General features: G+C 34.5%; 1 protein-coding gene across 1 annotated transcript; it reads left to right on the top strand.

Annotated features, from left to right (window-relative positions):
- Window positions 1–15360: 15360 nt before the first annotated feature.
- LOC114395141 (membrin-11-like) lies at window positions 15361–18850 on the top strand. The gene is made up of 4 exons (XM_028356849.1): window positions 15361–15733; window positions 17486–17606; window positions 17691–17840; window positions 18506–18850. Exons 1-4 carry the CDS (start codon window positions 15480–15482, stop codon window positions 18665–18667), a joined length of 687 nt encoding a protein of 228 aa, XP_028212650.1. The 5' UTR covers window positions 15361–15479; the 3' UTR covers window positions 18668–18850.
- Window positions 18851–20673: the final 1823 nt, after the last annotated feature.

Below are 20673 nucleotides of genomic sequence, written 5' to 3' on the forward strand. Positions count from 1 at the left end.
TAAAGCCAAAAACATCATTACTTCTGCCCTAGGAATAGATGAATATTTTAGAGTCTCAAACTGTACAAGTGCCAAGGAGATGTAGGACACACTTCAACTCACACATGAGGGCACAATTGATGTTAAGAGATCTAGGATTAATACTCTAACCCATGAATATCAATTATTTAGGATGAACACAAATGAGAACATCCAAAGCATGCAGAAAATATTCACACACATAGTTAATCACCTTGCCTCCTTAGGAAAAACCTTTCCCAATGAAGATTTAATTAATAAAGTTTTGAGATGCTTAAGTAGGGAATGGCAACCCAAGGTAACTGCCATTTCTGAAAGTAAAGATCTTTCTTCTATGTCTCTTGCCACACTTTTTGGCAAATTACAGGAACATGAGATGGAACTCCAACGGCTAAATCAAAATGAAGAAACCGACAAGAGGAAACTAAGCATAGCACTAAAAGCCTCCTTAGCAATGCAAGAGGAAAATGAAGATGAAGAATCAGAAGATAAAGAAGACTTCTCACTTTTTGTGAAGAAGTTTCACAAATTTGTCAAGAATAGAAGAAGTGAAAGGCGTCAAAATTTCAACCATGGAAAAAGATCCCATGAAGGCTCTCCAACTCTTAGATGGTACAAGTGCAATCAACTTGGTCACATCAAAGCAAATTGCCCCCCAAATGAGCAATGGCCTGAGAAAAGTGATAAGAAAAGCCATGAAGAAAGAAGGACCAAGAAGGCTTACATCGCTTGGGATGACAGTGATTCATCCGAAGGATCTGAAAAGGAGGAAATCAACCTTCTAACAAAAGACTATGAGAGTGAAGAGGACATCACTCAAAGGGACTAAAATCAAGATGGCAATCTGATTTCCATTTCATTCCAATGATGAAGATCAAACATTTCAATCATGAAAAAGGTATTATCTTATCCAATTACTCAACTTAGGTGGTTCAGTTCATTAATTTTAAATTAAATTGTTAACATGATGACTAAAATTTTTTATTATTGTTTTGGGATTGCTTTTAAAATGATTGATTGTGTTCTTTGAACTTTCCAAGTTTTTAAATTACCTTTAACAAATCTGAATGTTTGATGATGCCTGTGATCTATATCCTTCAATCCTCGTGTGATTCTTGTTTGATATGTTTGACTTACTTGATTGACTGCTTCGACCTTCCACCATCATCTTCATAGATTTACATTATTATTATATTTTATTTTAAGTCGTGTATTTGGCTATATTTTATGACATTATTCTCTGAACATTGGTTATGTTTACATATTTGGTACTTAGTTAATTATGACTGAACTTGGTGATTTTATTTACTTATTTGCACTTAGTTGTTTATGTTATGTGTTTAAACTTGGTTATTTTCATGATATATGACTAATGTTATGTGTTTAAACTTGGTGTTATTCAAAATTATGCTTTATGTATGTTTTTAAAATTGTTTATATATGATTTTACGCACTTTGGCTTTTTGATGTTGCCAAAGGGGGAGAGAAAATGGGCATTTTAGAAATTAAGATATTACATATTCAAAGTTTTAAAATTAAGCATAAATTCAAAAAGAAAGGGGGAGAAAGGGATGAGTGAATGATAGAACAAATCTTGCATGTATTCTCTTGATTTTAGGTTTGTCATCATCAAAAAGGGGGAGATTATGGAAGCAAAGCTTTCCAAGTTTATTTTGATGATGCCAAAGACTCAAGTCAAAAATCAAGAGTCAAACAAGTTTCAAGAATCAAAGAGTCGTTCAATCAAGAATCAAGATTCAAGTGAAGATTCAAGAGAAGACTCAAGATATGCAAGAACTTCAAGAAAAGCATCAAGATAAGTATAAAAAGATTTTTTTCAAAAGAAAAGATTGAATAGCACAATTTGTCCAAAAGAATTTTTCGAAGAAAAATCTTTTACCAGAGTTTTTACTCTCTGGTAATCGATTACCAGAAGGCAGTAATCGATTACCAGAAGCCCAAATAGTTTCATAACTGTTTTACAAAGTAGTAATCGATTACCATAGGCATGTAATCGATTACCAATGTTTTTAAACATTGGATTTCAAATTTCAAGAGTCACAACTTGTGATATAACATTTTCAAACTTGTGTAATCGATTACACAACATTTGTAATCGATTACCAGTGTTTCAAAATGTTAGTTTTCAAATCTAAACATGAAGAGTCACATCTGTTGATGTGTAATTGATTACACTATAATGGTAATCGATTACCAGTGAATGATTTTGAAAAATAAATTTCCAAAAGTCACAATTTTTAAAGTGACTAGTTTTCAAGAGAGTCACAACTTTTAAAGTGACTAGTTTTGAAGAAATTGCCAAGAGTCACAACTTTTAACTTGATTTTTCAAGAGCCATCACATGGCTATAAATATGTGACCATGGCACGAATTTTGAGAGATGATTTCATTCAATTATTTTCAACATCATTCTAAGAGTTTTTGTTCAATACTTGCTTTGTCAAGAAAAGTTCATTGGGCAAAAACTTGTGCTTATTCTATTTTCTTCTTCTTTTTTCCTTCTCCTTCTTGTCAAAAGAATTCAAAGAACTAACCGTCTGAGAATTCTGTGTAAGAAGCGGGGAGCTTCTTGGTTGTAATAGTGAACACAAGGGAGGGTACATCCTTTGTGGTTCACTTCAAGTAAAGGGTACATCTGCTTGGTTGTTCAAAGAGAACAAGGGAGGGTACATCCTTTGTGACTCTTTGCTTGTAAAGGATTTTACAAGGTTATTGGAAATCTCAAGAACTGTGGGTTGCTTGGGGACTGGATGTAGGCTCGGGTCGTTGCTGAACCAGTATAAAACTTGTGTTTGCTTTCTTCTTCCCTACGCTCTTTACTTTTCCGCTATGCACTTTTTATTTCCGCTTTACTTTTGTCTAAGTTATTGTTTCTGTTCTTTACTTTCTCATAACTTAGTAGTAAAGCCTAATTGAATCTAGTAACATTAAGAAGGATAAAATTTTAATTAGTCAAGACATGTTCATAATTAATTCAATCCCCCCCCCCCTTCTTAATTGGATGCAGGTGCCATTCATTAGGGATTACTTGAAAATGGATGCATTTTCAAGTTATGGTGTATCTATACGTATATATGTTTATGGGAATGATGATTAATGCAGTGGTGATTGAGATATTTCTTGGATTGCTGCTCTGATTTTGGACTATGCTAACTGCGCCAAGGAAGTTTATATCCATACACCTTCACTATGATTAGAAGAGGTAACTAACTTTATGCTAGGATGTTGTAACTTGTAACTATAATCAGATGACTATGAACTGAGGAAAAATTGTCTGTGAATTATCATGTCTTCATTCTATGTGGTGTACTTGTTTGGTGTAGAGGTGGTCAATGGTATTCTATTTATTTTGATTGGTTGGACATTGTTTTAGGGAAATGAAACCATTGGATCTTAGACCCTGCGTCAAATAAATTATGCTCATTTTCTCACAGATTTAAATGGAATTAACACTTAAATTTATTATAATTTTCACTTATAATATTGTATTCCACGCCTAATTCTTGAATTTCCAATATTTTATATTTCAACCATGAGTTCATAGACTGACTCAATCTTCCCAAAATTGAATTTGACTCAAGGCATCTAGTAGTATAAAGTTCAACATTTTCAATAACATTATTAGAAACGAAAAATAGTTTTAGAATCACTATAAATTAGCTATAGTATATATAGACAGACAAGGGTCTAAAAAATGGGTGTATTTTTTTGTTAATCTTGTAGCTGACATTATTTAGTGGGATAGAATTTGATTGGTTGCTGGTCAATGGTCATGAAGTTGTTGCTTAAGAGTTGTTAATTAAAGATGTGTAATCTTCAATGTTCAATGTAATTTGTAGGCACTTTTGGTTTTCTTGCTTGCATTGTGATCACAACATTCGTTGTTGGAAATTATAGTGATCATCATCATATGTACAAATTTTTTTCATAAAGTTTTGATGCTCTTTTTTGTTACCAATAGTTTTATTACTTGTTGACTGTGGTTAATGAGTATTGATTTATATACAAGTTATGTTCATGATGAGTAAACCTTAGATTCTCGTTTGAGATTGAATACAATGACTCTTGTGGATAGTTTGCATTAATCGTTGTATTGAATCTTGAATTGCTCATTTGGACAGTTTGGGGAGAGTCATATTTTTATAGTAAATTCATATGCAAAGGTTAACTTTATTTTCTTAAATTTGATGAAATTTTGGTTAGTGCATTTTGTTTTGTTCTCCGGGTGTGAACTTGATTGTGGTGGATTTTTTTCACCACTTTCATGTCATGTACTTGGAAATCAATGCGAAATGTTGCAGAAATTTCATCAAATCTAAGAAAAGAAAGTTAACATTTACATATGAATGTACTATAAAAATATGGCATCCTGAATGGGATAGGGTCATACCTTTAAGGAAAAAAGTGAGGTTTTTACACATAGAATAACTTTGTAACTATCACAGAGTTATTAATCATGTGGATCGAAGTTGGATGAATGCAAGTTGCATGAGCCCCGCATATGAGGAAGGTGTTGAGTAGTTCTTGGAATTCACCTCCAAAAAAGTCGACCAAATGAGGATGAAAAATATTTTTGTCCTTGTATAAACTATTTGGACGGGAGACAAGTACTTGATGACACACGGGAACATCTACTATGTGATGGGATTAAGAAAAATTATACGACATGGATATGACATTGTGAATTGGCAGGCATGCAGAAGGAGTCCCAATCTGAAGTGGTTGATGTACAAATGGGAGATCGCTTAGAGGAAATGATTTGTGATCTTGGACAAAAGTCTTTTCAGCAAGTACATGCCCCTATGTATGATACATTGCAAAGTGATTCGAAGAAGCCTTTGTATCCGGGGTGCAAGAAGTCTTTGACACTATTGTCATTGGTGTTAAGTCTAGTTAATATGAAGGCCAGATATGGGTGGAGTGACAAAAGGGTCACTTCTCTACTTCAGGTAGTGCAGTATATGCTTCCAGATGAAAACATGTTTCCCCAAAAGCCCAGTTTATATGATGGCCAGCTATGGGTGGAGTGACAAAAAGGTCACTTCTCTACTTCAAGTAGTGCAGGATATGCTTCTAGACAAGAAGATGTTGTGTCTGATGAGTATGGAGTACCAGAATATTCATGCATGCCATAATGATTGCATAGTGTACATAAATGAATTTGAAGAAATACATAAGTGCCCCAAGTATGGGGTATCATGGTACAAAGTGAAGGATGATGATGAGTGTACCAATTATGAAAGCACCAAGAAAGGCCCCCCAGTGAAGGTGTTATGGTATCTTCCGATCATTCCAAGGTTCAAGCATCTATTTGCTAATACAGATGATGCAAAAGAGCTTACATGGCATGCAAATGGAAGAAATTGCAATGGAATGCTCTGACATTCGGCTAATTCCTCTCAGTGGAAGAAGATTAATAGTCTGTATCTAGATTTTGGCAAAGAGGCAAGAAATCTTAGGCTTGGACTTGCCAGTGATGGAATGAATCCCTATGGCAGTTTAAGTACTCAACACAGTTCGTGGCCTATTTTTCTAGTAATTTACAACTTGCCTCCTTGGTTGTGCGTGAACTGAAAATACATGATGTTGTCTATAATGATATCGAGCCTAAGACAGCTAGGAAATGACATAGGATATACAAAGAATCTACATCGTCTTGAAGCATCTATTGTTGAAAGGTATATTGCGGAAGAAGCTATTGAGTTTTGTTCAGAGTACATCGAAAAGGAAAAACTTGTTGGGATTCTGGAGTCTTGGCAAGACAAAAGAATGGAAAGAAAGAGTTCAAGAGGACTATATGTTATAACTCTAAGTCTAGAAGAATTGAAACAAGCTCATTTGTATATACTAAATAATAGTAATGAAATTCTACCATACATAGTTCATCATGAAGCTTTAGTCAAGGAAAGTAACCCAAAAATGACCAAGAATAGGGTGTTGAAAGAGCATAACAAGACTTTCCTAAATTGGTTTAAAGACATAATCTTCGGTGACCATAATGCATCTAAAACATTAAGGAAGTTAGTAGATGGGTCTTAAAGAAATGTTATAACTTGGTAAGGATACAATATCAACAAGTATTCATTCTACACGAAATCACAAGAGATAAGAGTACAATACAAAACAGTGGTATTAGCCTAAGGGCTAAATCTCAAAACTTTGCTAATGTACATGATAACAATCCCCGTGTAGCTTTTATGCCTTACTTTGGAGTCATTGAAGAAATCTGGGAGGTTAATTATGTAAAATTCAATGTCTGTGTTTTCAAGTGTAAGTGGATAGATAGCAATATCAGTGTGTGAATCAATGATTTCAGATTTACTTTGGTAGATCCGAAGAAGCTCGCTTATCAGAATGAGTCTTTCATCACGACAGAACAAACTAAACATGTACTTTATGTTCAAGATCCTTGTGATGAAAGATGGTCAATGGTTCTACACAGAAAAACAATTGGTGTTAATATTGAAGATAATGATTCAACCCTTGACACTTTTCTCACTCCTTTCTCCACACAAATGACGACTAACATCAATGGAGAAGAAGAAGTTGACGACATCCTCGCAAATTTTAATGATCATGATGAAGGAGAATTAATTAACATCGTATAATGTAATTTATTTTATATTTACTTGCTTTATTAATTTCAATTACATAACCTAATATAGTTTTCATAAATTATTTAATTAATGTTATTTTGTAACAGGACTATGGCTACACCACCCAATTAGCCTCCTCCTCCTCCAAAGTTGGCAACACCTTCATCGTCTACGTCGAAGAAGACAAGAAAAACAACATAACTCAGATCGTTGGCTACTAGACCAGTTGGGGCGGAGAGACCAATGGTTCATGTCGACCCTATCACTGGGAAAGAAATTAAGTGTATTTGGGGATTGTCACTCGTGATAAGGTGGATGTTACATATGATAATTGGAAACAAGTCCCTGTAGCTCATAAGGATTTGATCTGGGAGGATATTCAGGCATTTCAATTAAATATAGAATGTTGTTGTAATATGTTGTACTAAAAATCTTAATTTGTATTTGACTAACTACAAAATGTATTTATTGTATCGCACACTCAATTTGATATTCCTGAATCACCTTATTTGAGGGGAAAAAATACTAACATCGTAGGAGAGCGGTGGAGGCAGTTTAAGTCAGATTTGACCTCTAAATGGACTCTGGCACACGACAAGGAGGGCAAGGATAACAAAGTATGTGAGAAGTAAGACATAAGCAAAGATAAGTGGACCCAATTTTGTCAGAGCCAAAGAGACCCTTCATGGGAGGTTAGTTGATTTTCATTGTTTTATTAAACTTTATATTTATGTATTATTGTCAATTGTATTAAGTTACTGTTATGTGTTACTGTCATAAGATGTTCAAAAGAAAGCGTAGGCCATTCAGAAACAAAACACTGCCCCTCATGTGTAGTCTTGTGGGGGTTATGATTTTCTAGAACAAAAGTTGATGGAGGAGAAGCAAAATAAATTATTATAGGAAGCAACCAAATCCCGAAGGACTGACATAATCGTTGATCCTTCATCTCCCATTAGACGACACGTGTAGTGGAAGATGGCCCGCATGAAAAAAATCGGTCAAATGACGTCTGAGGTGACAAAGGAAGTTGCAGACATGATTGTAAGTGACTATCATTTGTTAGTGGTCAATTTTTATAATAATTATTGGATGTAAACCAAATTTGTTTAATTTGTTGACTATAGGATTCCATGGAAGAGCAGGCCACACTGGGAAGCTTTGTCACCCATGGACGTCAAGATGTACTGACTACAGCCATTGGGTGACCAGAGCACCCTAGTCGTGTTCGTACTACTGGAGCCGATGTCAAGATCAAAAACTACTTTGGACGAGCTTCAAGGGGCTCTCGCACCTCTTCGTCCATGGCTCCTGAAGGCCTAAAGCAGTTGACACAAAATATCAGAGATCGGCTAGAGGAGTCGATCACGCAAAAAGTGATGATGCAATCCTATCCCGCAAGGGCATTGGGTAAAAGACTCCAAGTAGATTGGGCTGGAGATCCAAGGGTAGGCCCTAGGGTTCTCATGAGCCTTAGGGTAGATTTCGAGCCCATGGGCTAAGTATGATCCCACTTATCTTTGTAAATATTAGACTAGGTTTTTCCTTCGTTTGGGCCTTGTATTTTGGCCATTCTAGTAGTATAGGGTTTTAGCCTTGTATTTCGGGGCATTTTGAGTAGTCTTTGTAGTAAGGACTTTTTTTTGTATTTTCATGTTTTTTGTCATGGGGGTGAGCTTAGCTATTATAGGGGGTGTGTAGCTAAGTTCTAGCTTCTCATCTCAAGGAGGTGAGCTTAGCTATTAGAGAGGTATATGTAGCTAAGCTCTAGCTTCTTTAGGAATCTTCTTAAGGAAGCTTCTCAAGGAGGTGAGCTTAGTTATGAGAGGGGTGTGTGTAGCTAAGCTCTAGCTTCTCAAGGAAGTTTTCTCAAAGAAGCTTCTCAAGGAAGTTTTCTCAAGAAAGCTTCTCAAGGAAGCTACCTAGTCTATAAATAGAAGCATGTGTAACACTTGTTGTAACTTTGATGAATGAGAGTCTTGTGAGACACAACTCAAAGTTCAACTTCTCTCCCTTTTTCTTCCTTCAATTTCGTGCTCCCCCCTCCCTCTTTCTCTCCCTCTTTCTTTTCCTCCATTGAAGCATCCTCTCCAAGCTTCTTATCCAAGGCTCATCTTGGTGGTGAAGCTCCTTCTTCCATGGCTTATTCCTTAATGGATGGCGCCTCCTCTCACCTCTTTTACTTTGTCTTCCGCTGCATCTCCATGGTGAAAAATCACCATTAAAGGACCCCATTGAAGTTCAAAGATCCAGCCTCCATAGAAGCCCCACAAGCAAGCTTCCATCAAGTGGTAATCAGAGCACAAGAGCTTCAAGTAGGTGCTCCTTAAACCTCCATTAATTTTTTTTCTTTACCTTCTCTTCCATTGTTGTTTCTTCATTTTTCTCCATTTATCTCCTCACATGTCTTGTTCTAAATGTTGTTAACATGATTCTTTAGAGTTTCCACCGATTAAACTTGCTATAGAAACTAGATTTGATTTTCTATGGTTCAAATTTCTTGTTCTTGTTCTTGAACCATGAATTGTGTTGAGTTTAAGTTCCTTTGAGTTTTGTCTTGTTATTTTTTGTGGCTGAAACCTAAACCATAAAATTCTTACAAAAATATTAAAGTAGAAGAAAACCTCAAAAATCTAGAGTGACTTGTTCACCTATTGTAGTTTTGTCATAGAAGTCATGTCTAGTCATGAAATTTGTCACATAAGATTTCTTATGTTGTGCTGAATTTTATTTTCTTGTTTCTTTGTCTAACTCATTTGTTCATGAGTGTATAAAATTCTTTTAGCCTATTATTTGATTTGAGTCAAATCTTTCATGTTAATTAGTCCTTAACATGTTCATGCAAAATTCTTAGAGAGTCTTTGATTGTGAACCTTTTCTTGAACTTTTAGGTTTCTTTATGATTGTGTCTATTGTGAATTTGAGTTTTGGTGATTGAATTGCTGGCTGAAATGTTGATCCTAAGTGAATATTGAACTCCTAAAACTGTGGTAAAAAATCCTAGTGAGTTCAACATACATAGGAAGGTTGAAAGTAAGCCCAAGGCAATCAATATACCATGCTTAAAGAAACAAATCGCTGGTGCTGGCAGCTTGGACATACAAACTTGTAAAAATTACTGAGAATTGGTTACTTCGAATTTTGAGCTGAAATTTTTACTGAATTTTCTAGACATCTGGAAAAAAGTTATAAAAAAAAGAAACAAGTGATTTGGATAAAAGGAAAAAATACGAAAAATCACACAAGTTGGCAGGAAAATCAGTATCCAGAAAAAAAAAGGTGAAAGGGAAGGGTGCTTGTTGTTTTGGCTCAAAATTTATTCTATAATTGGAAATTTAAATTCAAAATTAGTGTGAAGACAAGTGCCAAAGCTAGAGTTTTGTTGAGTCTTTTTTTCAGTTTTTTTTACTCTACTCTAGAGCCATTCTAAGTTTCTCTTTGAGTACTAACTTGCTTCTATGTCCTTTTCATTGCTTTAATTGTTGAATAATGCTTGAAAAACTGTCTTGTTAAAACTCCATTGGTTTAGCTTTCATTTCATTTTTTTTGGTCTTTGGTTATTGCTTGTCTCTTTGTTTCCTTGTTTGTGGGTTGCCATATAGGAAATTGGAAGGAGGATTGGTGCCATCCCTTGAAGAATTTGAGTCCAGAAGCAAGGGGCCAACCACCTTAAGAGCTATTGGACTAAGAAGCACTCCAAATTGAGTGAATCACCAAAGAGAGAACAACCACCAAAATTGAGGACCGTTTTGTAATTTTGTAATTCGTAATTTACTTACCTTCATTGCTTTCAAGTTTTGTAACAAAAAGGCCTTTCATTGGAAGTGTGTTGGGAGCCTCCAATAGGTTACCAAACTTCCATTTGTGTGTAATAATTTTAGGCAATTTTTCCTTAGGATAGTGAGTGTTTTGTTGGGAACCTCGAATGTGGTCATCCAAACACTCTTAGGATTCGCCTAGTTTACATTTCTTGCTTACTTTCATAGCTTATTTCCTTTACCTTCCATTGTCAAACCGCCTAGATAGCTTTCCTTTTACCTTATCTTTCACACCTCTTTTAGTGTTTATTTGGCTAGTTTCAACCATAGTTTCTTTTACCTTTTGTTTTCAAACCTCCAACAAGAAAGAACCACAACTTAGGAACCAACATGAGTCATCATTCATCTAGTGTTAATGGCAAGGGTACTAGTCATAAAGACCCTTTATCTAGAATCTTAGATGAGTTGAGTTCCCTCAAGTTATGGAAAGAAAAACAAGAGAGAAAAGAAAAAGGAAAAAAAAAAGAGTGGAAGAAATAAGTCAAGATGAAAGAAAGAAAATAAGAGAGGAAGAAAGAAGAAAAATAATGAAAGAAATGAAAAGAGAAAAACATGCCTCCTATAGTAGTCATAACTCTTGCAAAAGCCTAAGTGAAGAACTTCGTGACTATTACGAAGGAAGGCATAGGTCACATCTTAGACCTCACTCCCATAGAAGAGAAAAGGAAAGAAAGCCTCAAGAGGCTAACATTAAACTCTCATACTTCCATGGGAAGGACAATGTAGAGGCTAACTTAGATTGGGAAATAAGGGTAGAGCAACAACTTAAAAAGAAGTCTACTTCAAAATCTTATGGCTCTCACTCTTATCCAAAGAAAGACCAAGGTCAAGGCATCTTAGGGGTGACACCTTCTAAGCCCAAAGATTATAAGGGGAAGACAATAGAAAAGCAAGCCCCTAAGGCTAGTATGCAAGAGAAAACTAGCTCTATAAAGTGCTTTAAATGTCTTGGAAGATGACACATTACTTCTCAATGCCCCACCACAAAAACCATGATTATGAGGGGCCAAGACATTTATAGTAGCCAAGATGAGGCTACTACTTCACCTTCCTCTAGTGAAAGTGAAAAAGCAAAAGGGGAAGAATCTAGTGAAGAAATCTACCCCCAAGAAGAAGGACAACCATTAGTGGTTAAAGAGAAGTGTAAGGAGGTAAGTGTCTCCTCCAAGAGTTTAGCTAAGAAGGAAACTCATTTTACAATAAAGACAAACATTAAAGAAACTTTCCCTCTTAGACAACCTCCACATTTTCTCTTTTGTAAAAAGGCACTTGCTAGCATTGCCACACCTCTTGGGCTTGAGTTTATTCCTCAAGTAAAGAAGTTGTTGGATGAGGGTTTGGTTCGCAAGAGCTTAAATCCTTGTGCTTTGTTGGTGCCCAAAATAGGTATTATTAGGCACCGAGTCCCTAAAATAGGTGGTATGATGAATATTTTGAGTGGTGCAACCCTCTTTTGTAAAATCACTCGTACACCTAACATCTTCATGGTGTGTGTACATAGGGACCCATTAGGTAGGTTTGTTCTTATTTTTAGTTTCAATACAAACTTAGGTACTCATATGGGACACCTTAGGTTTGTCATACTTTTTGGTAGGAATAATCAATATGAAAATACAGAAAAAGGTATGTTTTATTGCGTTACTTTTCTTAATTTTTCAAATAGTGATCAAGGGGTTCCCATGAACCCTAAGAGAATAAAGGTCATTCCTGAGTGGCCCACTCCACCAAGTATGAGAAAATTTTGGGGCTTCCATGACTTAACAAACTTTTACAAAAGGTTTGTCCCATATTTTTCTATACTTGTAGCACCACTCATTGAGTTGGTGAGAAACCATGTTCCTTCATCGGAAGATGCCCAGGAAATGGGTTTTCAGACCTTACCTTACTTCAATATACCAAACACCACTAATACATATGTTTTTGTTCTTTTTACAGGTGTTGAGGGAAGGAGCCCAGAGTATGAAGAACCTCGGGATTTGAGGTCAAATCCTTTCCAAGGTGGAGGGAATGATGCAATCTTATCCCGCAAGGGCATTGGGTAGAAGACTCTAAGTAGATTGGGCTGGAGATCCAAGGGTAGGCCCTAGGGTTCTCATGAGCCTTAGGGTAGATTTCGAGCCCATGGGCTAAGTATGATCTCGCTTATCTTTGTAAATATTAGACTAGGTTTTTCCTTCGTTTGGGCATTGTATTTTGGCCATTCTAATAGTATAGGGTTTTAGCCTTGTATTTCGGGGCATTTTGAGTAGTCTTTGTAGTAAGGACTTTTTTTTGTATTTTCATGTTTTTTGTCATGGGGGTGAGCTTAGCTATTATAGGGGGTGTGTAGCTAAGTTCTAGCTTCTCATCTCAAGGAGGTGAGCTTAGCTATTAGAGAGGTATATGTAGCTAAGCTCTAGCTTCTTTAGGAATCTTCTTAAGGAAGCTTCTCAAGGAGGTGAGCTTAGTTATGAGAGGGGTGTGTGTAGCTAAGCTCTAGCTTCTCAAGGAAGTTTTCTCAAAGAAGCTTCTCAAGGAAGTTTTCTCAAGAAAGCTTCTCAAGGAAGCTACCTAGTCTATAAATAGAAGCATGTGTAACACTTGTTGTAACTTTGATGAATGAGAGTCTTGTGAGACACAACTCAAAGTTCAACTTCTCTCCCTTTTTCTTCCTTCAATTTCGTGCTCCCCCCTCCCTCTTTCTCTCCCTCTTTCTTTTCCTCCATTGAAGCATCCTCTCCAAGCTTCTTATCCAAGGCTCATCTTGGTGGTGAAGCTCCTTCTTCCATGGCTTATTCCTTAATGGATGGTGCCTCCTCTCACCTCTTTTCCTTTGTCTTTCGCTGCATCTCCATGGTGGAAAATCACCATTAAAGGACCCCATTGAAGCTCAAAGATCCAGCCTCCATAGAAGCCCCACAAGCAAGCTTCCATCAAGTGACTTAACAATTAATGATGTCTTTCAGCCAGATGCAGTCGCAGATGCAATCATAGGGACTCGCACTACCACCTGAGGCTGAGGTTGGTCTTTCTACTGCTCATGTCAGCACAAAGGAAAGTTGTGTCGATGCCTCGGGGTAGGACCCAGAAACGGGTGACTCTAACAAATATGGATTGTATGTCAATGGTAGTCCTCCCTGACTGGTTGCTGTTGGAAGAGTTTCTTATTATTCATTTGAAAAATTTTATATTTTTTAAAAATTATTTGGCTCTGTTTAAAATATACCAATCTGTTAATGAAAATTGCCCATTTTTTTAAAAATCATACCAATCTATTAATTAAATCTGCTCTTTTTATTTTAAAAGTCTACGAATATATTAATCAAAACGACTCATTTTTTTTTAAAATACCAAATTGTTAATCAAAACTGTTCTTTTTTTATTTTTAAAAATATGCCAATTTGGTCTTTAAGACAGCTCATTTTTAAAAGTTTAAAAACCTACCAATGTGTTTATTAAGTTTCCAAGGCATTTTTTTCCTTCCTTTTTACAATCTTTTTTTTTTTTTTTAAACTTTGATGACAATGTACTTAAACTAAATTATATACTATCTCTTAAACTATGGCGCCAACTTATACCAATGACTGTTGATATAAGTTCCTCTTTACATTTGTAACGAAAGTAGGTTACCTCTACTAATATTATCTCATCTTTATCAACCACATAAATTTATGTTTACCTTACCATTGTTATTTTTTTTAAGGAAAGAGGTATTGACAAATAGTTTGTTGACTTCAAGTTGCTTCAAGAATTGAGAAGATGAGATGAGAAAGTTGGCATAGACTTTGCCTAAGTGATCCACCTACAAAGTTACATTCCTATTTGGTAAAGACGGTTGTCATGTCGCATTTGTAAATACAAACAATTTGTATGTCCATTGCAATTAGGGGTGTGAATAGGTCAGATCAGACCAAACTTTGAAAGGTCTGAACCTAGCATACGATGAATCTTTGATACTTCTAAGTGTTGATTTTTTCAATATTAATTTTTTGATACTTCTATTTTCTTTTTTATTTTTAAGATCTCCTTTATTTTATAGCTAAATAAATAATTTTGAAATGAGAGACAATTTTAACAAAATGATCCTATTCTAGAGTTGGGAAGAGACTTCATCAAGATTTTTTTTCTTTCTAAATTTTACCATTTATTGTCTCTGAAGATATTTGTCGATTATCCGAAACTTTGATTGAATCATTCTATTAACTTAAGCAATTTTACAAACATAAAAAATATAAGCTAATATCAAATGCTGGAACCTTTTGTTACAAACAACACCGACCGATACTGCAGGGATAAAAAAAAAAAAAATACATCGATACTGAAATTCAGATGACAGAATAATAGGAGTCATTTGATATTTTTCTTAAAAATCATTCTCATTTCTTTTAAATATTAAAATATCAACTTTCTATTTTAATAATTTTATTATATATTTTTTTATGCTTAGTTTTGCTTATACCTCGGATCAATATCCACAGACAAAAAAAATATAAGGATGAACGTGGAACCAAGCGTTTTATTACTTAATATATTAATTTTAAAATAAAATAAATATCAGCAGAAAAAGAAATTAAAAAAAGGTTAAATTTTATAATTGTACTATTAACAATTATATCACTATTGACGTGTGTATCTACAATTATATAGTGATAATAAATAGGAATATAAAATAAAGGCCATGGGTGTTTTTTCTAATACTATTTTTAATCGGTAGGTTTTTTTTATTTTACTCTAAAATAACTAAATAGTACAATTAATATTAATGAATTTATCATTAAAAGAATATAGTCATATAATCAGAAAAATAACAAACTAAAACTAATATACATGTTAATACATAATAATAAAAAAATGTTATAATCTATCAAATTTAAGATAATAAATACAACTACAATAAAAAAAAATGTTTTCGTTAGTTTCTCAAATTAATAACAAAATATTACAACCTACACCAACGGTTCATTTTGCTTTATTCCGGTGACCTTGAAACGTTTTCTCTCTCTCGGAGAAATTCTCAGAAGCCACCGTTACCATCACCGTCGCCGCCATGGAAGGAGGTGGAGGAACGCTCTCGGAGATTCACCAATCCGCGAAGAAGCTCCTGCTTAGGTCTCGCGACGGCCTCGAGCGTCTCGAACGCCTCGAGTATTCTGCCCCCGCCGCTGCCGCCGTCTCCGGCGCCGACTCCGAGCTGTCGTTCGCCGTGAAAAAGGACATCACACAGATCCAATCCCTCTGCGTCGAGATGGACCGACTCTGGCGATCTATCGCCGCAAAACCTCAGCGCGATCTATGGAAAAGGTATTCGATTCGGATCTGGATCTCGTTGAATCGGTTGTTTCAATTAGGATAATCGTGTGTTTCTGATGAAATTGCTTCGGTGGTTTTGTGCGTGTTGATTTGCGTTGTGAGTGTTGGGAGTTCGGAATTGCGCTTATTGAATTTTGGAAGAATGTTAACGATTTCATTTGTGAAATGAATCATAAGAATAATTCAAATTCAATGCGGAATTACTATTGGAGTTCGGAGTTGCGCTTTTAAATTGTGTGTTGATTTGCGTTGTGTGACGGACTGTCAATTTTGATGATTCGAAATGTAGGAACAAAGTTGAAAGCGTTCAGTGTGTCTTGAGAGAAATTCGGTGCATGATGTGGTTGATTAATTTTTTTGGCTTAGGGTGAATGTGTGTTTTTTCAAGTGAGGGGGAGTATAGGGAATTTTATGCTGATCCATGTAACCGATTTCAACTAGTCAGACAAGGCTTTGTTGTTGCTGCTGCTGATTCATTTATGTTTCCGAAGTGCTTTTTTAGCATTTTTTTATGTTGATTTTTAATGGATTGTTGTAGTGGATTTAAGTAAAGTGTTTGGCATGTTTGATTTTATGTGATTGCTATTTGTGATATGTGTGTGTGTGTGTGTGTGTGTGTTATTGTAAATTCTTGAATTCTTAAATCTGCTCTCAAAGCTAGACCTTGCATATGTTGTTAATTGATGTATGCATGTTTCTAGAGCTTTATTGGGAGTATTAATATCAAGTAGAAAAATTTTCATCTATTTAGTGGTTTACAAGGGTGAGTACTTTTTAGGGAAGGGGAACCATTAGTTTATAAATTTTACTCAGATATATGCTATCAATTAGGATTTTTCAATTTATCATAGTTAGAAATAATGAGAACATGAGTGAAATGTGTGTGCAGCTTCATAGCTTTTGCCCCAACCTCTACATAATTTTGATTTTTTTTTTTTTTTTATCTTTGTTACATTTCTAAACAACTTCCTGCTAAATGAATCTTAGAGGAGAAGAGAGAGAGTCTGTCATCGAAAGAAAAACCCAAAGGTTCAATACAGTGTTCAGGTATATATAGTTAGACTAACTGCCTTACTAACTTAACCAACAACAGTTGTCATGACATGACAGCTGTTGTGTAGTTAAGTAACTGACTGATAACTAACCTAAAGGGTTAGTTAGCTAAGGAGAGCAGAAATGGAAAAAACAGTTAAATACAATACAATGGAGTAGAATACTCCTATACCTCCTTTCTTCTAAATAAATCTGACAGCTAAGGTACACATTATAATATTGACTATGTTTCATCCTCCCCTTCCAGTTGAACACTAAACCATATTCACTTGTTTCACCCCATCCCTTGAGTTGAAAACTAAACCATATTCTACTTTAAATCATCTCAATCTTTTGGACTATAAGTTATATCCTGATTCTTCTCCTTGAATTTTGCCAAAGTGATGTTCTTTGATCCTAGTTAGGATCCATTGTAGCTTCAGAATTTTGGAGTTCTCAACAAAACCTTGTGGGCAGGTTCTCTTAATTGTCTCCTTTATTTGGGTTAGTCATATTATGTAAAATGGTTTCACACATAACTATATGCTATGCTATTTTTCATTTCTATAAAACAAAAAATCACTTTTTTCATTTGTTTCTTCTGTTTATATTTATATATGTTATATGCTATATATATCATGGGTTCTGTTAATAGGTTTGCAGTATTCTAGTTAAACATTTTTATAAAGGGTGTTATGTTCTCTTGTACAGAAAAGTGGAACAAATAGCTGAAGAGGCTGAATCTCTGAGAGCAAGTTTGGATAAATATAACTTACGGAATCAGAAACGAATGAGAGAAGCTAATGAGAGAGCAGAACTCTTGGGACGAGCTGTATGCTGTTGCTACCATGCTCTAGTTTAATGGCTTTTTTATTTTTTATTTTTGCTAACAACAATTTTCATTTCAAATTGCTAGAATGGGGATTCTGCTCATGTTTTGAGAATTTATGACGAGGAGGCACAAGCATTACAGTCAGTTCGCTCTTCTTCCCAGGAACTGGAAAATGCAAATGCACTTGGGGAGGCCATCCTTTCTTCAATACATGGCCAAAGAGAACGCTTGAAGGTAATTGCTTAAATTGCTGCAGACCAGCAGGCAGCAGGTCATTAGTTATATTAGATTTAATTATGTAAAATTTCTGCTTTCTGTCTCTATTTCGAGTTCTTTTCACACCGTTTTCTGTTTCAGAAGTTGACCTCTTAAACATGTCCACTAGGTCATTAGTTACATTAGATATAATTATGAAAAATCTCTGCTTTCTGTCTCTATTTCTTGTTCATTATATGCTATTTTCTGTTTCAGAAGCTAACATTTTCCTGTCCCATTTTTCCATTAAATTTTGAAAAATTCTTGCTACTTCCATTTAGATCAGGTTCATTGCACTTGAAAAATTCATTTTGGGCAATACCATGAGAGCGTGTTCTTGAAATTAAACCTTTTGTCTTTTTCTTACTTTTATGTTTCATGCATTGAGCATTGGCATGAAGCTTAGTTTGTTATGATGCTTTTCATTATCCTTTTTATTCTTTCATAGAAGAAAAGGAAATGTAATTTTTTATCATTTTGGTGTTGTTTTCTATTTTAACGTATATTATACCCAGATTGGTTTTTTCTTCTAGTGGTTTTAATTCCTAAGAATCTTTACAGTAGTGATAATTAGTGCAGCATTATTAATCCCCGTCATATTGTTGTTGATATACATTTTCATTTGAACGTATATTTTGGTGCAGAGTGCACATCGAAAAGCATTGGACATCCTCAATACAGTGGGGATATCAAACTCTGTTTTGAGGCTAATTGAGAGACGAAACCGAGTCGACCAATGGATCAAATATGCAGGGATGCTATTGACTGTCATTTTCCTGTTAGCGTTTATTATGTGGAGACATTGATCATTCTCAGATGTGGAAATTTCTGTTTATGAGAGAGCATATGAAAGTGAAATACAAAGTATATTTTGGCTGAAATGCGAAACCTAAACAGCTTGTGCATCATGAGGTAAAACACAGCTGCGTATATAAATCTTGTTATTGTTACACGATAGTTACTTGACTGAAAACATATATTTTTGGCTACTTTTGATTTGCAGTATTCGCTTTTATTTTCCATATTAAAGTTCAAACCAAAGAGATGCTTGATAAATCAAGTTTTGATTTTATAATCAATTGCAATTTTTAGTTATATGATAGTGTACAAAAAGTTTGAATTATTAATACTTTAATTAAATTTATTTTTTTTTATAAAAATAGACATTTGTCTTAATAAAAAATTTGAAATCGTGCATGGTTATCCTATCCAAATTCTTGATCACATGACAAGTTATTAAATTGTTTAACGACACTAAAACTCTGATAATTGAGAAAAAGTTTAGGGACTTTGACATGTCAAAATTTATACTAGGGGTCTAAATTAAAAATCTAAAAGTTTAGGGTTCATAAATAAAGATGCGAAATCAAAATATCATTTATTTTGTCAACGATTATTAATTTTTATCTTATATTGGATTAAATAAGTTTTTGGTCAATGTCAAACATCATAGTTTAAATCCCTATAAAAAACTTCTCCATTTTTAGTTTTTTGTTTTGTTTTTCTATTGTTCATAATTAGTGATGAGGGACTAAAAATGGGCAACAAAAGGGAAAAAATTACCATATACATAGTCAGTGATTATCAGCATTAAAAGATTAGAAATGGGTAAAAAATTTATATGAACTAAAACTTAATCAGAAATTGGATAGTACTAAAATTTTATTTATCCTTGAAACATAAAATATAGTCATTTTATGTTAATTTACAAGTTTCTATGCTCTAATTTCTCATAATTTATACTAGGAAAAAATGTGTTAGGTTTCTAACAATTTACTGAAGTTTGTTTTGAGATTCTAATAATTTTTCTCTTCATTAGGATGTGTCAGTTAAGTACTAAGGTAACTTAAATTTTCTTTAAAAAATTGTGACGGTTTTAGATCAAGATCCATTTTTTTTGTTTACTTGAGGTCGATTTTTAACTGTAAAAAGTTGTAATTTAAATTTCAAAATGAATGTTGGTGATTTTAAAACCATCACAAGTTTTTTTTTTTTAATTTAATGATGAAATTTTTTGTTTTATCATGGCCTACCACAAAGAAAAAATTTATTAGAAACTCAAAACAAAATTCAATAGGGACTTAAAACAAAATTCAATAATTTATAGCTTAAAATATAATATTAAATTAATTTTAATTATTACCAATTTGATTACTATTTAACCATAGTTAGACCATTAAACCTTAAATCAATACCTAGTTCAATTATAAAAAAAATAGGTATAGGAAATATTATCAACAATACTTATAACTTAAAAGAAGTTTTTTAAAATTAGAATAAATCAAATTCTATGTAAGATCAATAATGTTTTAAAATAGATTCGAATTGATGATTAATCATCTTATCCAGCGAGTGAAATATTAGAATAATTTATTTTTTTCCTTTGTCACCTCCACCTTGTCTCTTCTCAGGCAATCTCTTTAGCTTTTTTTTTTTCCTTTCCCTTGCCATGACTTCTGCCATGAGCGGTCGATGCGTGGATAGATCCACATCGACACCAAGGCTCTGGAAATCTTGCATCTGTAACAGGTTTAGGCGTTTTTACCACAAGAGGACCATAGAAAGAAATTTGGAGCTGCCAATGTTGTTGTGAGATTCATACCTGAACGGCTAAACCCATTGGCGCCTTGCCCAGATCTGTTTCCCATTGCAATGGTTATTGCTCTTGTTCTTGCCCAGATTCATATCTAAATTCATTTGCAGGTGATAGAGAGACAGACACCAAAGAGAAGCGGACAAACAGATAATGGTGAACTCTTGTGGCAACGCCGTCGCAATGATCCACTAAGGTGCTGTCACCATCTTGTTCCTC

Source organism: Glycine soja, chromosome 18 (assembly GCF_004193775.1).
Source record: "Glycine soja cultivar W05 chromosome 18, ASM419377v2, whole genome shotgun sequence".
In the NCBI taxonomy this organism is placed as follows: Eukaryota; Viridiplantae; Streptophyta; class Magnoliopsida; order Fabales; family Fabaceae; genus Glycine; species Glycine soja.